Raw genomic sequence first — 18,471 nt, forward strand, 5'->3', positions numbered from 1 at the left:
GTGTGGGGGGGGGGCGGGATTAAGGGGCCGAAGAAAAGACTAGGGAACACTCTGGACCAGTCAAACCGTCTCATCCCAGTTTCCAAACACAGAACCAGAAGAGAGGATTCCAGTGTCGAACAGGTCCAATATCTCATCAGATGAACCGGACATCCCATCGGTGTTACAAACAAGCAGAACACAGGGAAGGGAGTAAGGAAAAGAGGAAGGGAGTAAGGAAGGAAGGCAGGGAGGGAGGAAGAAAGGAAGAAAAGAAGTGGAAGAAAGAAGGAATGAAGGGTTTATTTATTACATGTACCTGGAAACATGCAGTTTTGGACAATGGGTGTAACCCAGCTGAAAGTGTATTTACCGGAACATGATGCTTCATTTATATTCAAGGTTGTTTAATGCTTCGCTATTCTTCCCCCATCCGAGATTACATGCGATTTGCTAGGATACATTCATGCCTTTCTCGGCCCGAAACGTCAACTGTACCTCTTCCTAGAGATGCTGCCTGGCCTGCTGCGTTCACCAGCAACTTTGATGTGTGTTGTTTGCAAAATGATGTATTTGGTGCTGATTCTCTCAGTATTGCAGCATGTTTAGTGGAGAATCGCGGTACTGCAGGGGTTCAGCAGCTCCCGAAAGTCAAAGGAAACTGCATTACCGGAAATTAACATGGCTTCGAAAGGACAGGTCGAGAGTTGGATCGATGAATTAATTTGTCCCATCTGCCTGGATTTCTTCACCGATCCGGTGTCACTGGAGTGTGGACACAACTTCTGCCGCTCCTGTATCACACAGTGCTGGGAAGGCGATGAAAACAACTCCTGTCCGGAATGTAGAGAGGAGTTTCAGGAAACAATCCTCAGAGCGAATCGGGCCTTAGTGAGACTGGCAGAGAAAGCTCGAAATTTAAACCTGAACCCGAAAGAGAAGGGAAATAAACTTCAGTGCGAGGAACATGAGGAAGAACTGAAGCTGTTTTGTGAAACTGACAAGAAACTGCTCTGCCTGATCTGTAGGGACGCCAGGGAACACAGAGAGCACCGCTTCCTGCCGATTAAAGAAGCTTTGGAAACTTACAAGGTAAAATGGAGTTTCATCACCTTTCCAGGTCAAACTTACTCTTGAACTCTTTCTTTCGATAATTTTCTTTCACACTCCAGGATCCGGCGGAATCTTCCCTGAAAGCACTTACGCAGCAAATACTGGGAATTCTAAAAATGGAGAAGCAACAAAGAATTAAGATTTCTGAGATTAAGGTAAGCTCCTGATTTTCTGAGATATCGGTTGGGACTTTCATTCACGGCGCTGCATAACCATGTTTGCATTTTATTTAATAGGGCCAGTCACGCTGTTTACAATCCCACGTCGCAGCAGTCTTTGCTGTAATACGCAAGAAACTCGCTGAGAAAGAACAGCTTTTGATCAGAGATCTCAGGACACAAGAGGAGAAGATCATAGATAAAATGGAGAAAAATCTTCGGGAAATTCAGGAAAAATTGAATTCTATTCAGGTGGAACTTTCGTTGTTGCAGGAGCAAATGGAGCAAACGGATGGATTTGGATCTCTGAAGGTGAGGGGTTATGTTTCAGTTGGCTGCTCTATTATGGGCGAGAGCGCAGAAATACGACACGTGATCATCTTATTAGGTCCACCTGTACACCTGCTCATTGATACAAATATCTAATCAGCCAATCATGAGGCAGCATCTCATTGCATAAAAGCATGCAGACTTGGTCAAGAGGTTCAGTTGTTGTTCAGACCAAACATCAGAATGGGAACGAAATGTGACCCAAGTGACTCTGCCCGGGAAAGGCTTGTTGGCGCCAGGCAGGGTTGTTTGAGTGTCTCAGAAACTGCTGACCTCCTTCATGCTCAACTGTCTCAAGAATTTAGAGAGAACGGTTGTGAGAAGCAACGAAAACATCCAGGGCAGCTCCATGAGCAAAAACATCTTTTTAATTAGTCAGGTCAGAGGAGAATGCCCAGTGTGGTTTAATTTGACAGGAAGTCAATGTTAACTCATATAGCCATGCTTCACAACAGTTGTTTGCAAAAAGGGTATCTCTGAATGCACAACACGTTGAACCTGAAGTGGATGGGCTACAGCAGCAGATGACCACAAACATACACTCAGTGGCCTCTTTATTAGGTTTAGGAGGTAGCTAGTAAAGGAAGTGTGATCACATGGCCAAGTGGTTAAGGCATTGGACTAGCAACCTGAAGGTCGTGAGTTCGAGCCCCAGCCAAGGCAACGTATTGCGTCCTTGAGCAAGGTACTTAATCACACATGCGATGACACTGGTGCCAAGCTGTATGGGAGGACTCAGCCTGAAACGTCAACTGTACCTCTTCCTAGAAATGCTGCCTGGCCTGCTGTTGTGTGTTGCTTGAATTTCCAGCATCTACAGAATTCCTGTTGCTCTTGTTTTGAGTGACTGGTTTGGCCATTTCAAAGGGCGGTTTTGATGGTCAGTCAACCAGTGATCAAAGAACATGAGGTCTGATTATTTTTTCCAAAAGAAAATGTGCTGCTCTATTTTTTTTACAGTAAATACGACTGGGACGTGTAACAATTTTCACGTACTGCACCAGAAGCTTTACCTCAATGCTGCTTTAGGTTTCTTTCCCTGAGCAATTTTACTACAGTCTAGCAGTTTTGGTGCAGGGCTGGATTCTCCCACCATTTTTTTGTTTAGAATGGGTCAGTAAGATAATGTGTGCCAGCTGTCTCAAAAATCCTGATCAGGATTTCTTTTTAAGTGGAAAAGAAAATTTTCAGTTGGAGAGTCCTTAGTTTAGGTTCCCAGTATCTTTTTTAAAAAAAAATTCATGTACTGCAACATTCTGACTGATTACCTCTTCCAGCCATTCACGTGCTCATTGATATGTGCCACATGTCCCATTCAGGGAAAGTTGGTTGTGTGGCAGGAGAACATCTTTTATTTGCAGCTTCATTGCCTGTAGAATCCAGAATTCCTTATTCTGTAGGGAAATGCCTTTTATATGTGTTTAAGAGATTACTGTAATCGTCATTTCTATCTCACTTTTTTTCATTTCTCTATCTCTCACTTTCAACTGTTTATACTTGTGACTAACCAGGGGTCAATAAAGCCTCCAATGATGGGGTGAATGAGCAGTTCATCTCCCTAACTACAGGCACTGTCTCACTGGTGTAGCTGCTGTGGTGCAGCGGACACAGCCCAATCTATCACAGGAGGAGCCCTCCCCACTACTGGGCACCTCTACAAGGAGCACTGTCACAAGGAAACAGCACCCATCATCAAGCATCCCCACCATCTGGGCCATGCTCTCTTCTCTTCTCACTGCGGCCACTGGGAAGGAGGTACAAGAGCCTTGGGTCCCACGCCAACAGGTTTAGGAACAGTAATTACCCTTCAACCGTCAGGCACCTGAACCAGCGTAGATAACTTCACTCACCTCAAATCAGAACTGATTCCACAACTGACGCACTTTCAAAGACTACAAATTGTACTCAACATTATTTATTTATTTATTTCTCTCTCTCTCTCTCTCTCTCTATCTCCACACCCATGCATCTGTTTATTTATTTACTTATCTATTTACCTACCTATTTTTTATTTGCACAGTTTCTCTTCTTTTGCACATTGTTTGTCAGTCTTTGTGTGTACTTTTCCATTCATTCTACTGTATTTCATTATTCCACTCTGAATGCCTGAAAGAAAATTAATCTCAGGGTAGTATATTGCGACAAGTACATAATTTGATAGGAAATTTAGTTAGAGCTATGAACTGTTGAACTTTGACACCAGCTGGTGACTGACCAGCTCACCAACCCTAAGTGGCACAGTGCCATGACTGACTCAACACTCCAGCAAGTCTTCCAATTCAATTCTTACCTCCAGTCTGTGTGGGTGGAGTTTTCAAGCTCCACGTGGGTTTCTGCCATGTACTCCAGTTTCCTCCCTCGTCCCAAAGACATGCAGAATGGTAGGATAATTGGCTGCTGTAAGTTGCCTCTGGTGCAGCCGAGTGGTGAAGTCCGGGTGAAGATGATGAGTGGCTGCAGAGGGCTCCATCACGTGCACTCACCTCCTCAGCATCGAGGCTGTCTTCAAATGGCAATGCCCTCAAAAAGGTGGCTTCCTTTGTTAAAGACCCCCATCATCCAAGACATGCTCTCTTTGTATTACTGGTTGAGTACCCCTTATCTGTAATTTCAAAATCCATAAATCTCCAACATTAAGGACCCCTGTTATCCAGGACATACTCTCTTCTTATCACGGGTTGAGTACCCCTTATCTGAAAATCTAAGATCTGAAAACTTCTGAAATCTGAAATTTCTTTGAGTGCCGACATGATGTCACAAATGGAAAATTCCACAAGGTGCTTGGGAAGTTCCCAGGTGATGTGCAGGTCTCTGTGCAGCACAGACAATTCTGAGAAATGACCTGACTTGTATAATGAAAAATAGAAAGCACTGCTTAAAGCGAAAAATGAAGCTCTTGATCGTGTATTGAAAATGCGGATTTGTCAGAATCAGAGTGAACATAATTCTATTTAATAGTATGCTCATTGTGAAACAAGCACCTACCTATCATGACAAACTGAAAATTGAGGTTAATTCTGAATATTCAGTTGGATGGTTGCAGAAATTTAAGAAAAGGCATAGCATTAAATTTTTAAAGGTTTGTGGTGAGAAAGCATCTGCTGATCATGAAGCAGCAGAGAAGTTCATTAATGAGTTTGCCAAGATCATTGCTGAAGAAGTGGCTGCATCCGCACATATTTGTGATGACCGAGTGTGAGACAAAGACTGATCACCAGCAGCACATACACTCAGTAGTAGAAATGATGGCGATCCCAAGCTATCGTCCAAAATCCAAAATAATCTGCAGTCTGAAATACTTCCAGCCCCAAGCATTTCGGATAAGGTGTATTCAACCTGTCCTATCATCAGGGAGGAGGTACAGGATCCTGAAGGCACATACTTAATGTTCTAGGAACTGCTCCTCTCCCTGTGCCATCAGACTCCTAAACAGATAATGAACCTTCCCATGAACACTACCTCACTGTTTTCGCTCTTGTTGAACAACTTATTTAATAATATATATCACTGCCCTAAATGCAGTAACCTTGATCTCCTGTAGCCTCTGTCCTGACTGTGGCTGAGAGGTCCCGATTTGATCTCATCTAACCACTGGAAGTTTGACCCTGGGGTCATTTTTAAGATAAATTCCCACCCTCACAACCAGTAAAAACAGCATAATTCCTTTTGATTCCTTTAGTCTTTGAGATTCCCCCTTTCTTGCATGACCTGAAAAAACCATTCTGAGCCATTTCTCTAAACATAAGAGATTCTGCAGCTGCTGGAAATCGAGAGCAACACACACAAAATGCAGGAGGAACTTAGCAGGCAGGGCAACATTTCTGGAAAGGAATAAAGAGTCAACATTTTGGGCCAGGTCCCTTTATCAGGACTGTCAGCTGATTGACAAAATTTTAATATGCACAATGGAGGCATATTGTAAGTGAGGAAAGGAAAGCTCTTAAAGTTCTCTGGACCTACTGTTGAAACAAGCTAAACTCATATCATATGTAGACAAAACTTTGTGCAAGTCTATCCTGGACAAAATTCAAACTTAGAGCACGTATTTTGTAAACTTAACTACAAAGCCTAATACTTTGCTAGGCAAACACCCCAGCTGGCTAACCGAGTGGCACATTGCTACTCCATTTCTGCTCAGAGCCTTCTAAAAGTTTGCTTTTCTCAAGGCATGATGCAGAGGATTTATTTTTCTCAGTTTCTGGACTGTGGTCACAAACCTGTTTCACTGCACAATGTCAGCACAGTCTAACAGCCTTGTTATTGTGGGTACAGTTTTGTCACTCTTCTTGCAGATATATTATACCTAACAAATCGCACATTTATTCAACTCACAGATTTCACATTCCTCAACTCTTGTGGTGGGATTTGAGCATACATCACCAAACCATTAATTCAGGTTGCTAGGTTACCATTCGGGGAGGGGGGCATGGTGGCATAGTGGTCAGTGTAACACTATTACAGCACCAGTGAACAGCAATTGGGGTTCAATTCCAGACAATGTTCTTCATTGTCGGGACATTGTCCATTCTCCCTGTGACCGTGTGGGTTTCCTCTGGGGGCTCCTGTTTCCTCCCACTTTTGAAAGATGTACGGGTTAGGGCTAGTAAGTTGTGGGCATGCTATGTTCATGCCATAAGTGTGGCGACACGTGGGGGCTGCAGTGTTTTGGTTGTTGATGCAAATGATGCATTTAACTATGTTTCAAAGTATATGTGACAAATAGAGGTAACCTTTAAAAATCTTTACTCTGCAATTTATCCCATCTGCTGCATGCAAATTCCCACATCTATGCTATCAAATCCATTCATAACTTTGAAATCTTCAATCAATACTTTGGTAAGATGAGTCTTTCCTCCCTTAAATTTGCACAGTATTTCCTGTTAGTTTTATTCTCTAACCTGCAGCATCATTCTTGTAAATCTTCTTTATACATTCTCCTGTACTTCTCTACTCCTTCTGTAGTATTCCCATTCCATCTGTTGCTGGTGGGGAGAATTTGGGATTATCAGCAATTTACAGAAAGTGTAATGTAAATCCTACTGCCTGGATGGGGGCAGTCGATACACACTTATTCCAGTTTGTGTTTTATTTCTTCCAGGGAGAAGCTAAACAGAACAGAAGGTAAGACAGGTTTTTTTTTACTTATACTTTGTACAACTTCAAAGTTCAAAGCAAATTTATTATCAAAGTAGGTACAGCATATATCAGCATGATTCATTTTCTTGTGGACATTCTTGTAGAACAAAGAAATAGAATAGAATCAATGAAAAACTACACACAAACAAAAATTAATGCACAACCAACATGCGACTTGACAATGTGCGAATACAAAAAAATTGCAAATGATAAAGAATAAACTATGTGAATAAATAAGATTAAGAACATGAGTTGCAGAGTCTTAAAAGTGAGCAGGAGTTGAGGTGAGTGAAGTTATCCACACCAGTTCGGGAGACTGATGGTGAAGGGGAGTAATTGTTCCTGAACCTGGTAGTGTAGGACCTAAGGAACCTGAACCTCCTTCACAATGGCAGCAGTGAGGAGAGACCGTGGCCTGGATGGTGGGGGCCTTGGTGATGGATGCTGCTTTACTGGCATGTATCCTTTGCAAATTTAGAACTTTGTAAAAAGTAACAGAGAAAATAATAGTTAATTTATAATGTTATTAAATTTATATTTATAAATTATTATTTTTTACTATAATTTAAAATGAGAATCAAGTTTAATATCACTGGCATCTGTCGTGAAATTTGTTAACCTTGCAGCAGCAGTAGAATGCTGTACATGATAATAGGGAAATAACTGTGATGGTAGCAATCAGAAGAGGACATGACCTGGGTGATGGGGGGGGGGCAGCAGGGGGCTTAATGATGGATGCCACCTTCTTGAGGAATTGTTCCTTGAAGATGTCCTGGATACTATGAAGGCTAGTGCCCATGAAGGAGCTGACAAAGATTACAAATCTCTGCAGCTTGCTTTAATCCTGTGCAGGAGCACCCCCCCATCCCATACCAGGCAGTTATACAGCCAGTTAGAATGCTCTCCATGGTACACCTGCAGAATTTGTGAGCGTATTTGTTGACATACCAAATCTCCTCAATTCCTAACGAAGTATAGCCGTAGTCACGCCTTCTTTGTACCTGCATCGCTATATTGGGACCAGGTTAGAGTCTCAGAGATATTAACACCCAGCAACTTGAAACTGCTCACTTTTTCCACTTCTGATCCCTCGATGAGGACTGGTGTGTGTTTTCTCATCTTACCCCTTCTGAAGTCCACAGTAAGCTCTTTGGTCTCAGTGACACTGAGTGCAAGGTTGTTGCTGCGACATCACTCAACCAGATGATAAATCTCGCTCCTGTACACTCTCTCATCACCATCTGAAATTCTGCCAACAATGGCTGTTAAAGTCTGTCCCGAGCCTTGTGACCCCGTCAGGCTGGTGCTTATGCCGGTTTCTGTGGCGTGAAGTGACTGAGAGTATGAGACTCTCCTCCCGGATAGGACGCCAGTCTATTGTGAGGTTAACCCCCAGCATTTGCTGGTACCCACTTTCAGCTGGGTGGATTGGAGCAGTGTGTGGTTAAGTGCGTTGCTCAAAGACACAACACGCTGCCTTGGCCGAGACTCGAACCCCACGACCTTCAGATTGTGAGCCCAACGCCCTAACCACTTGGCCACGCGCCACACTTAACAATGGCTGTAGATTTTGTAAAATTTATAGGTGGCATTTGAGCAGTGCCTAGCTATACAACCATGGGTGTAGAGAGAGTAGAGCAGTGGGTAAGCACGTTTCCCTGTGATGCGCCAGTGTTGATTGTCAGTGAGGAGGAGATATTACTTCCGAACCACAGAGATTGTGGTCTTCTGGTTAGGAAGTCAAGAACCCAGTTGCAGAGGGAGGATGCTTGGATATGCGCATGGATGAAAGAAAAATGTAGGCCTATGCGGGAGAGAGGGGTTCGATTGACTTTGGAGTCGTAAAGTGTCGGCACAACCTCGTTGGTTGAAGTAACTGTACTGTGCTGTGCTCTTTTATGTTCCATGTTCTATAACCATCTGTTTAATACTTGCAGGATCAGAGGCGAGCTTTCAGACTCAGCCACGGGTGGGGCCCTATCATTGGAAAAATCCATTGATTCTTCATCCTTCACAGCTTTGTGGGAGATACTTGATGACATTCAGCCTGGTAAATATTGTATATTTGTATATTGCAGTATATATTTCATTTTAATTATAATTGTCATATTGAATGTCCATGCGTTAAGTTAATAAAGAAAATAAGTCAACTCTAACTGGCATGAATATTTTATTCCTGTAATAATTCTCCTCTCCCTCAGTTCACAAAGTGGAAGTTCCCATTTCTGCAAATATTTGTCCAAGTTCATTAGGTATATTTAAGGCAGAGGTTTCTGGGTTCTTGATTAGCAAGAGTGCCAAAGGTTGCAGAGAGAAAGGCTGGAGAATGGGACTTTGAGGGATAATAAATCAGTGGAGCAGACTCGATGGACTAAATGGCCTAGTTATGCTCCTAATGGTCTTATGTTCCCTATGACTTATTTTTTGATTGATCCATTGGAAGCCCCAGCGCTTGGCTTCGGGGTGAGACATCTCTTGCAAACTCCCAGAAGGTCTGTTCCAGATCCAAAGATTTTCTCCCTGTTGCTCAGAGAGTCTCTCCTCTTTGTCTGTATTTCTTCGTCCAGGTTTGGGCCCTGAGTTTTACAAAGGAAGCTGAGTTCATAAACAGGAAACACTGTCCAGGTTGCTGGAATGAAAAATTTCTGCATTATTTAAAGAACAGACAGGCCCCAAGATTCTGCCTTCGTTAAGCTTGTGTTTAATTCGTTTTCCTTGTGATTGCTGCTTAGATAATGTTGTGTGTCTGTGCTGTTGTTGCTGCAAGGAAGTTTTTCATCACAGCTGTGCATGATTGACAAATTCCAATTTGAATGTTGAGTGCTCTGACCTACCCACTGGTCCAAAGACATACAAATTCTTGAGTGATTTCAGTCACCTGTGAGATGTCTCTATATTTTTTTTAATGGCAACCCATCAGTGCTTAGGACAGGAGCTGCTGACATTCACTCAATTGCTTTCTGCCCTGGAGTGCAGGAGGCTGGGGGGTGATCTTCTGGAGTTATATAAAATCAGGAGAGTCATAAATAACATGAATGTCGTTTTTCCTGCAGTGTTAGGGCCCGAAGGTGAGACAGGCAAGATTCAAAGAGGATATGAGGTGTAACTTTTTTCCCTCAAAAAAAAAGGTGGGTTTGTGGAACAAGTAGCTGGAGGAAGTGTTAGAGTCGGGTAGAAGTGCAATGCTGAGAAATAAATTTGGATAGATACATGGATAGGAACAGTTTAGTTGGAAAAGGGCCACTGGGACTCGCTCAGGCACTCAACTTGGTCAGCAGGGAATGGTTGGGGCATATAGCCTGTTTCCCTGCTATATGAGCCCATGAATCTAATACCTAGAAGTCATTAGTTTATTGTTGTTCTGTGAAAACCAACACACTTGACCACTCCCCTTCTCAGTTGATCACTCAGCCCTAACATCCCCTTCCCTGGTTTCAGCACTCCTCAACCTTCCTGCGAAGGTGGCTGCATGAGTAATTCCTCTCCCGGACCCAAGGCTGTGCTGAACGAGTCCCACCCCTCTCTGATGGCCGGAGACTCTCTAATTCTCTGCTTCTCCCACCAGATTCTGTGACCCTGGATGTGGAAACAGCAGGCCCGGGGCTCGAGGTGTCTGAAGATCGGAAGAGTGTGAGATGGACCGAGAGGCTGAAGGCTCTCCCCGACACCGGGAAGAGGTTCACATTTGCACGTTGTGTGCTGGGATCGGAGGGATTCACATCGGGGAGACATTACTGGGAGGTGGCGGTGGCAGGGAATCAGCGCTGGAGTCTGGGAGTCGCCGCAGAGTCTGTGGAGAGAGAGGGCGAGGAAGATGTGATCCCAGAGACTGGAGTGTGGAGTGTTGGGCGGGGCAGTTTCACGTTTTATGTTCCCACCTCCCCTGTGTCCCGCCTCCTTCCTGGTCCCATCCCCGGGAGGGTGGGAATTTATCTCAGTTATGAATCCGGCACAGTTTCATTTTACAATGCGGAAACCAAGACCCATCTCCACACTTACTCTGGGAATAAGTTCATGGAGACACTTTATCCTTTCTTTGGCACTGGGGATGGAGGCTGGCTGAGAGTCTGCTCCAGTTCTAATCTGGATCCATAAAAGTGTAGGGTTGCGGGGTCCAGAAGTTGTCAAGCAGAAACTACTTTGACAAGTTGCGGCTGAACTGGTTCCATTTTGTTCCGAGATTCTGCAGTTCCAAAGAGGCAGAATTTAAAACCAATGAAATGTAGGGAATCAAAATAAATAGTAACTAAAATTGGAGCTGTTGATTTTTTTTTGACTTTAATCTGTAACTTGCATTCTGTACTGAGGAGAAATACTCCTTGAACGTTTAAAGATTGAAACAATCGCCTTTCCTGCGGGCTCCATGTATTTAGCTGCAGCCACAGTCAGCGGGATCTGAACCTCTGGGTCATCTTCCCCCTAAACTGGGTCCTAAAATCTACTGACTCAGGTAGTCCTAAATTCCTGAAGACTCAAGATGCAGATGATGAAGTTTAAATGGAGTTTTTAGAAAACTTTTTTTTTGTAGTTTTAATAAAAAGAGGCAGCATCCATACGGGCAAGTGGACTCTCAGCATTCTGGGTTGAGATATTGCACCTGGACGGTTCTTGATTCAAAACATCCACCATCCCTTTGCCTCTACAAACGCTGCTTGACCCAATGAGTTTTCCCAACAGTTTATATTTGGTCCACATTGTAAAACACCTGACTTCTTCCGTTAAAATCATGATAGAAATATCCAGTAGATCAGGCCACATCCACTTTAGAGAAAGAGAGAGAGAGAGATGAAATTAATGTTTCAGTTCAGTGAACTGGAAAGAATTGGAAGTGAACCTCATTTTCTGTTTTGTTGCAGGGAAATAGGGAAAAGGTGGAGGGGTCAGAGGGGAAGGTCTGTGATAGGACGAATCCCGGGAGAAGCCATTTTCTGTTTTGCTGCAGAGAAATAGGGAAGGGGCAGAGGGGAAGGTCTGGTAGGACAAATCCTGGGGAAGTGTGAATGACATATGGTGCGTATCGGTGTTGAAAGAGCACGATAAAGGTGAACTTGGGGGCGGTGCAAACAGGAAGGAGGAATTGAATTAAAAATTGTCGTGCGAGTCAGAATGAAAACCAAATATCCTGGAATGCGAGGTACGAGGACTAACTAATTAGCATAAAGAAATTAATTCAGAGTTGAGTCTTGTAGACTGTAATATGTCCATTCAGAAGATGTGATGCAATGGTGAGACACGTAGGAATAGACCAAAAGACAAAGGTCAAAGTGGGAAGGTCCTTTCAGCTGCATTAGAGGGGAATCAATGGTTGACAAGAAAGGAAGACATCTCCAAATCACGTGTATTGAAGCTATAAATTCAGGCTGTAGTTCTGAGGGGCTATGGCTCTTGAGATGTTCAAGGCTCCATAAATAAACGTAACATTCTGAGACAAGAACTAGGGGAGAAAGCCTCAAGATTTGGGGGAATAGATTTAGGACAGAGATGAGGAGAAACTTTTCCCCAGAGAGCTTTAGTAGAATTCTCTGTCTAGGGATGTAGTAGAGGCACCGTTAGATAAAAATTTGCATAGTTTGCATAGGCAGAACTGTCCACAGCCCAATCACTCATGATCTCATTGCTTTGTGGACAGGCACAACAGGACAGATGGGCGACTTCTGCTCCTATTTCATACATTCATCATCAGAACATAGAATGAACCACATATGCTGGTTGGATGAAATGAGTCCACAAGGGAGCAGAATAGGAAAAGGTTCATTCATGGTAACTGTTGGAATCTATGAGCTTGTGGTGGATACTGGTAGCTAGCTGAGACGCTGACAGCGAGATGGAAAAAGCTAGTTAGGGAAGGGCAGAGGCAGAAATAGAGCAAGTGAAAGTGAGGATTCAGAAATGGAGCGGCTGAAAGTGAGAATTTGCTGCAAATTGAGGGCGAGAGTGATGAAACTTTCCAACTGGGTACAAGAGTAGGCGCCAACACTGACCTGCGCATCACTGTACTGGGGAAAGAGGTGAGCATGGGATCAGCAGGTACTGAAACAAGGAATGCTCCACGTATCCCACAGAAGGGTAGAGAGAGCTGGGATCGCAACAGGTTCCCACATAGAACCTGCATTTGCACTTTACCCTAATTACAAATTTCACAGGTAGTTTCAGCTTCTTAAAAGCATATCTGTCTTTTCCCTTCCCTTTCCCCATTCACAGCACCAAGTATCCCAGCTAGTTTGCTCCCATGCAGAAAAACCATTGCTAATAAAAAGTCAAAGTAAAATTTATTCTCAAATTATTTATATGTTACCATATACTGCCTTCAAATTTGTTGTTTTGTTTTGCAGGCACTTACTTGAAAATAAAGAAATAAAATATAACTTACAAAAAACTATATGTAAGCAAAGACTGTCAAGTAATTATGTGCAGAATAAGACAAACTGTGGAAATAAAAATCATAATACTAAGATCCTTATAAAGAAATGAGGACAATGTTGAACATAGGGTTCAGAGTTCATAGAACTACAGAGAGTCGTGGAGCCATGCATCTCACCCCTCACATCCCTACTTAGACATCCCACCTCTCCCGGAAGTTCCAGGAGTCTCCCCCATATTATTATTGGCTCCCTGATGCCCGCAAATTATATACAATATCACGGAAATCAATTTTTTTGAGCAGAGCGAGAGAGAGAGCTAGAGCACGCCATGGCAGAGTATTCCAAAAAATATATAAAACGTACGTCACCCCAGACTACATTGAAGTGTACCCCTGCCTAGTAAGGGTCAAAATAATGACAGTGTTGCTCGCTGCACTGTTTGCAACAGTGCCTTTTCTATTGCCCATGGTGGGTTAAGACTGTAAAAGACACGTTGAGGTGAGTTTAACAGCTGTCATTCATTCATTAGCATAGCTAACGTTATTTAAACTAGCTGGCTGGCTGCTAAGGAGCTACTCTATTGCAGACATCCCACCTCTCCCGGAAGTTCCGGGAGTCTCCCGCTAATTGATGGTGCTACCTCCCTGAAATGAGTTTTTGCAGGGTGGAATGTCTGCTTATAAAGTACCCCAGAGTCTGAATCAGAATCAGCTTTATTATCATTGCCTTATGGTGAACATTTGTTTCTGCTTTGCATTAGCAGTCCAGTGCAGAAATATAAAACTACCATCAACTGCAGAATAAATAAACAGTGCAAAGTAAAAGAAGGGTGTAGTGTGTTTGGGTTCTTTGATGGCGGAGGGGAAGAGGCTGTTATTGAAATGTTGAAAGTGGATTATCAGGCTCTCTGTTGGTAATGAGAAGAGGGCATTAGACCATGGTGAGGGTTGTGGGTGATGGATGCCACCTGCTTGAGGCACCGTCTCTTGGAGACATCTGTGACGGTGGGGAGGATTGTGCCCGTGATGGATCTGGCTGAGTCTACTGTCCTCCGCAGCCTCCTGCAACCCTCTGCAGTGGAATCCCCATGACATACGACTGGACAGGACACGCTCCATTGTAGAAGTTTCAAAGAGTTTTTGGTGACATACCAAATCTTCTTAAAGTCCCAACAAAGTTTTTGTGACTACATCTATATGAATCCAATTGCCAGTGGTTGGTATATGGGTTTCTGTGGCTTAGTGTTTCCAATGATTGTCTGGATATTCATTAAACATTGTGATGGTATCTGCCTTACCATGGTCTATAGATCTAGATGGTGTTTTAGATCTCGGTCACCCTCTACATGAAAACAGTTCCCTACTACTTTCCTTACTTCTCACCTTAACCCTATGCCTCTTGTTTTTAAGGTTTTTAGGGCAACTGGAATCTCTCAATACTGGCTGATTATTCTTAGACACTTATGTGAGAAGCCTCAGACACTGTGTGCAAATGAAAATCATCAACAAAATATTTTTAGCTCAGTTGAACTTTTGCAAAATGTCAGCACCATTATGCAATTAAATGCATTGCAGTCAATAAAAGTAAATTCCTTGTTTCTCCAAATTCCTACATGATGCAAGAATCTGATATTTGTATTCAGCTTCATGTGATCAATCATAAATTTAAAAAATCTGAGGAAGCAACACTTCTGAAAAAAAATTGGTCGTCTAGTGTTATCTCATAGTATTTGATCATGGCTGTTTTATTTTTGTTCCTCAACCCCATTCTCCTGCCTGCTCCCCATAACCTCTGGCACCCTAACTAATCAAGAACCTATTAACTTCTGCTTTAAATATACCCAATGACTTGGACTCCACACCCATTTGTGGCAATGGATTCCACAGATTCACCACCCCCTGGCTAACGAAATTTCTTCTTAACTCTCTTCTAAAGGGATGTACTTGTGTTCTGAAGTTGTGCCCTCTGATCCTAGACTCTCTCACTACTGGAACCATTCGCTGCAATTCCACTCTACGCAGGCCTTTTAACATTCCATAGGTTTCAATGTGATCTTTCAAAGCTCCAGGAGTACAGACCCAGAGCAGTCAAATACTCCTGATATTTTAGCTATTTTCATCATGGCAATCACTCTCACAAATCTGCTCTGGACTCTCTCCAATGTCAGCACATTCCTTCTTAAATAAGGGGACTAAATCTACTCACAGTCTGGCCAATGCCTTATAAAGACTTGGCATTACATCCTTGCTTTTATATTCTAGTCTTCTTGAAATGAATGCTAACAATGCATTTTCCTTCCTTACCACTGACTCGACCTGCAAGGTAACCTTTAGGGGGTCTTCCCAAGTCCCTTTGCACCTCTGATTTCTGAATTCTCTCCTCATTTAAAAAAATTGTCTACACCTTCATTCTTCCTCCCAGTGTGCACAGCTGTACACTCTTAGATTACACATTAACCAAGGGCTCTGTGGACCCCAGGTTGGAAACCCTGCCCTAATGTGAATCAAAGCAAATATATAACTCCCATTACCTTTATAATTTCCTAACTCTACCCACAGCATTCTATATCTTCTGATCTTGCAATACTTCTTGGTAAAGGTTTTCTCTTAAAGATTTCATTTTGCTTTACCAATAGAGCCTCCCCAACCCTTCTGTCTGCCTGTTTGTCCTTTGAATACAATGTACACCCTTGGATGTTTAACTGTGATTTTTGTTCAGAGGTGACTCCGTGATGCCAACGTCTTACCTGTCAATTTCAAACTGCTCTGTGTGTTCCAAATTGGTGTATGATGTAATAGCTGAGATAAAACAACAGATTCCAGACAGTCAGATGGGGAGGCTTACCTGAATTCCAGAAATTGTTTTTCATGTCCCATTCCCATTCTGATATGTCTATCCATGGCCTCCTCTACTGTCAAGGTGAAGCCACACTCAGATTGGAGGAACAACACCTTATATTCCGTCTGGGTAGCCTCCAACCTGATGGCATGAATATTGACTTATCTAACTTATGTTAATGCCCCTCCTCCCCTTCACACCCCATCTCTTATTCATTTAATATATTTTAAAAATTTCCCCTTTTTTTCTCTCTTTTTTCTCCCTCTGTCTCTCTCACTATAACTCCTTGCCTGCTCTCCACCCTCCGGGCTCCCCTCCCCCTTTCTCTCTCTCCCCAGGCTTCCCGTCCCATGATCCTCTCCCTTTTCCAGTCTGGTATCCCTTTTGCCAATCAACTGTCCAGCTCTTGACTCCATCCCTCCCCCTCCTGTCTTCTCCTATCATTTCGGATCTCCCCTCCCCCTCCCACTTTCAAATCTCTTACTATCTCTTCTTTCAGTTAGTCCTGACGAAGGGTCTCGGCCCGAAACGTCGACTGTACCTCTTCCTAGAGATGCTGCCTGGCCTGCTGCGTTCCACCAGCATTTTTTGTGTGTGTTGCTTGAATTTCCAGCATCTGCAGATTTCCTCGTGTAATCGTTTTCTGCTGCCGCTCCATTTCGACAATGGCCAGTTTCCTCTGTATGAGCGATCTGATCCTGGGATGTGTAGGAGATCATGGAAGAACAGTATTAGAGAATAAAAATGTATGAGGTTAATCATGTCGCCTTTTTACCTTGTAGAATTCAGCAGTTTATTTAATCGGCAGGGCGCTCTGTGTACCTGCGCATCTCTACAGATCACAGACAGAAGTTCTTTGTTAGTTTCACGAAACAGCTTCTTGTGCTCTCGATGTTTCTCGACGAGGATTATATTTTCCTTCTGTGGTGGCCTCCGGTTTAATGTTTGATCTTTTTTAGCCAGCCTCATTAAGGCCCAATTTGCTCTGGGGTTCTTTCCCATGAACTCCTCCCTACATTCCGGGCAGAAGTCTCTCTCCGCAACACCGTGTGATATAGAAGGGGCGGAAGTTGTGCCCACACTCCAGTGATACCGGACAGGTCGCTTCCTCGGTCCAGCTCTCAGCCTGCTGTTCCGATGCCATGTTAACTCTCAGTATTACCTGATTCAGAATCCTTTGACTGACATGTTGCCGCACGAATCACAAACAGCCTGCTTCAAAATCCAACCAATTGGTGACAACACGGCAAACAAATCTGACAATAAAGCAAATCAAGATTAGGTAGACTGATTGCAGAGATTAGGGTTATCGTGAAATGAGAGATGAATCTGTATTATTAGTTCATAAAAGTGTAATATGCAGGAGCAGAATTATGTCACTAAGGCATTGAGTTTGTTCCGCCATTCAGCCATCGTTGATTTTTAGAACCACATTCTCCCGCCTTCTCTCCGTTATCATTTAAACAGCCCTCCCCCGCACCAACCAAAAGCCTATCAATCTTTGCCGTAAACACGCACACTGCTCTTTGCAGCACATATTTGCCGACTCTGTCGTTAGAAATTCGTCTTCATCTTAGGTTAAGTGGAACGTCTCTCTGTTATGAGACTGTGCCCTCGGATTTCCCACCGATGGAAATGTCCACTCTGTCCAGCCTTCAGCAGTGTCTAGACTTCAGCTGAGACTACAGGGATCTTTTGACTTTTCTCTCTGCAGAAATGTGGAGGTTTAGCTGCTGGGTATATTGAAAACGGAGCATAAATTATTTTAAAAAATATATTAAGGGATGACGATAAAGATTTTGTACCAGAAAGTGTCGGATACGCAGAGATGAAGTGAGATATTGAAGTCTCACCACATCTATTTCTTATATTCATCATAATGTAAGAACAGGCTAAACTGAGGGAGGGCAGAAAGTGCATAGAGTACTGGTGGGGAGAGCACTGGGATACAGTGAATACAGTACTAGTGGGGACAGGTCAGTCACTGTATTACACCGGGGTACAGTATTGTTGGGGGGCAGGTCTGTCACTGTATAACACTAGTGTACAGTACTGTTATGAATAGGGTTACTATTGTATAATTCTGGGGTACAGTACTGTAGGGAATGGGTTGTGACACTATAAAACTGGGGTACAGTACGGGCGGGCAGAGGGCTGTCACTGTATAAAACTGGGGTACAGTACGGGCGGGCAGAGGGCTGTCACTGTATAACACTGGATACAGTACGGGCGGGCAGAGGGCTGTCACTGTGTAACACTGGATACAGTACGGGCGGGCAGAGGGCTGTCACTGTGTAACACTGGGTACAGTACGGGCGGGCAGAGGGCTGTCACTGTATAACACTGGGTACAATACGGGCGGGCAGAGGGCTGTCACTATATAACACAAGAGTGACAACAATACTGATGAACAAAAGTCTCGAAAGCAGGAAAGGCGCCCTGGAACATGTGGTCATTAAAGCAGTGAGAACTTTGGAAATTGTTACTACCTTCAGTGTGTCTGAAAACATCAGGGTTTACTGATGTGTGGTTAAAATAAAACAGAAATGTATGTT

The 18,471-nt window shown here is 43.4% G+C and overlaps 2 protein-coding genes and 1 long non-coding RNA gene across 5 annotated transcripts in view; 1 reads left to right on the forward strand and 2 right to left on the reverse strand.

Annotated features, from left to right (window-relative positions):
* LOC140198461 (uncharacterized) overlaps positions 1–18,471 on the reverse strand; it is a 109,924-nt gene that overhangs the window by 72,302 nt on the left and 19,151 nt on the right. The gene's annotated exons all lie outside the window — the stretch shown is intronic.
* LOC140198253 (nuclear factor 7, ovary-like) lies at positions 622–13,078 on the forward strand. The gene is made up of 6 exons (XM_072259310.1): positions 622–1,071; positions 1,152–1,247; positions 1,329–1,562; positions 6,679–6,701; positions 8,654–8,766; positions 10,282–13,078. Exons 1-6 carry the CDS (start codon positions 661–663, stop codon positions 10,809–10,811), a joined length of 1,407 nt encoding a protein of 468 aa, XP_072115411.1. The 5' UTR covers positions 622–660; the 3' UTR covers positions 10,812–13,078.
* Positions 6,779–17,073, reverse strand: LOC140198259 (uncharacterized). 3 transcript variants are annotated; one of them, XR_011886148.1, is made up of 4 exons: positions 16,739–17,073; positions 16,458–16,614; positions 10,716–10,899; positions 6,779–9,345 (listed from the first exon to the last, which is right to left on the reverse strand). It is a non-coding gene; the product is annotated as an uncharacterized lncRNA (long non-coding RNA). The 3 variants fall into 3 exon arrangements; XR_011886149.1 differs by lacking the exon at positions 16,458–16,614 and having other exon boundaries at positions 16,692–17,073; XR_011886150.1 differs by lacking the exons at positions 16,458–16,614; positions 16,739–17,073 and adding an exon at positions 15,825–15,878.

This window comes from Mobula birostris, chromosome 5 (genome assembly GCF_030028105.1).
Source record: "Mobula birostris isolate sMobBir1 chromosome 5, sMobBir1.hap1, whole genome shotgun sequence".
Classification (NCBI taxonomy): domain Eukaryota; kingdom Metazoa; phylum Chordata; class Chondrichthyes; order Myliobatiformes; family Myliobatidae; genus Mobula; species Mobula birostris.

Excerpts from the sequence above, each read along its gene's own strand:
- LOC140198253 (XM_072259310.1), top strand. The coding sequence starts at position 661 with ATGGCTTCGAAAGGACAGGTCGAGAGTTGGATCGATGAATTAATTTGT. Across the intron at positions 1,563-6,678 it reads ATGGATTTGGATCTCTGAAG|GGAGAAGCTAAACAGAACAG; the intron begins GTGAGGGGTTAT and ends TATTTCTTCCAG. Across the intron at positions 8,767-10,281 it reads ACTTGATGACATTCAGCCTG|ATTCTGTGACCCTGGATGTG; the intron begins GTAAATATTGTA and ends TTCTCCCACCAG.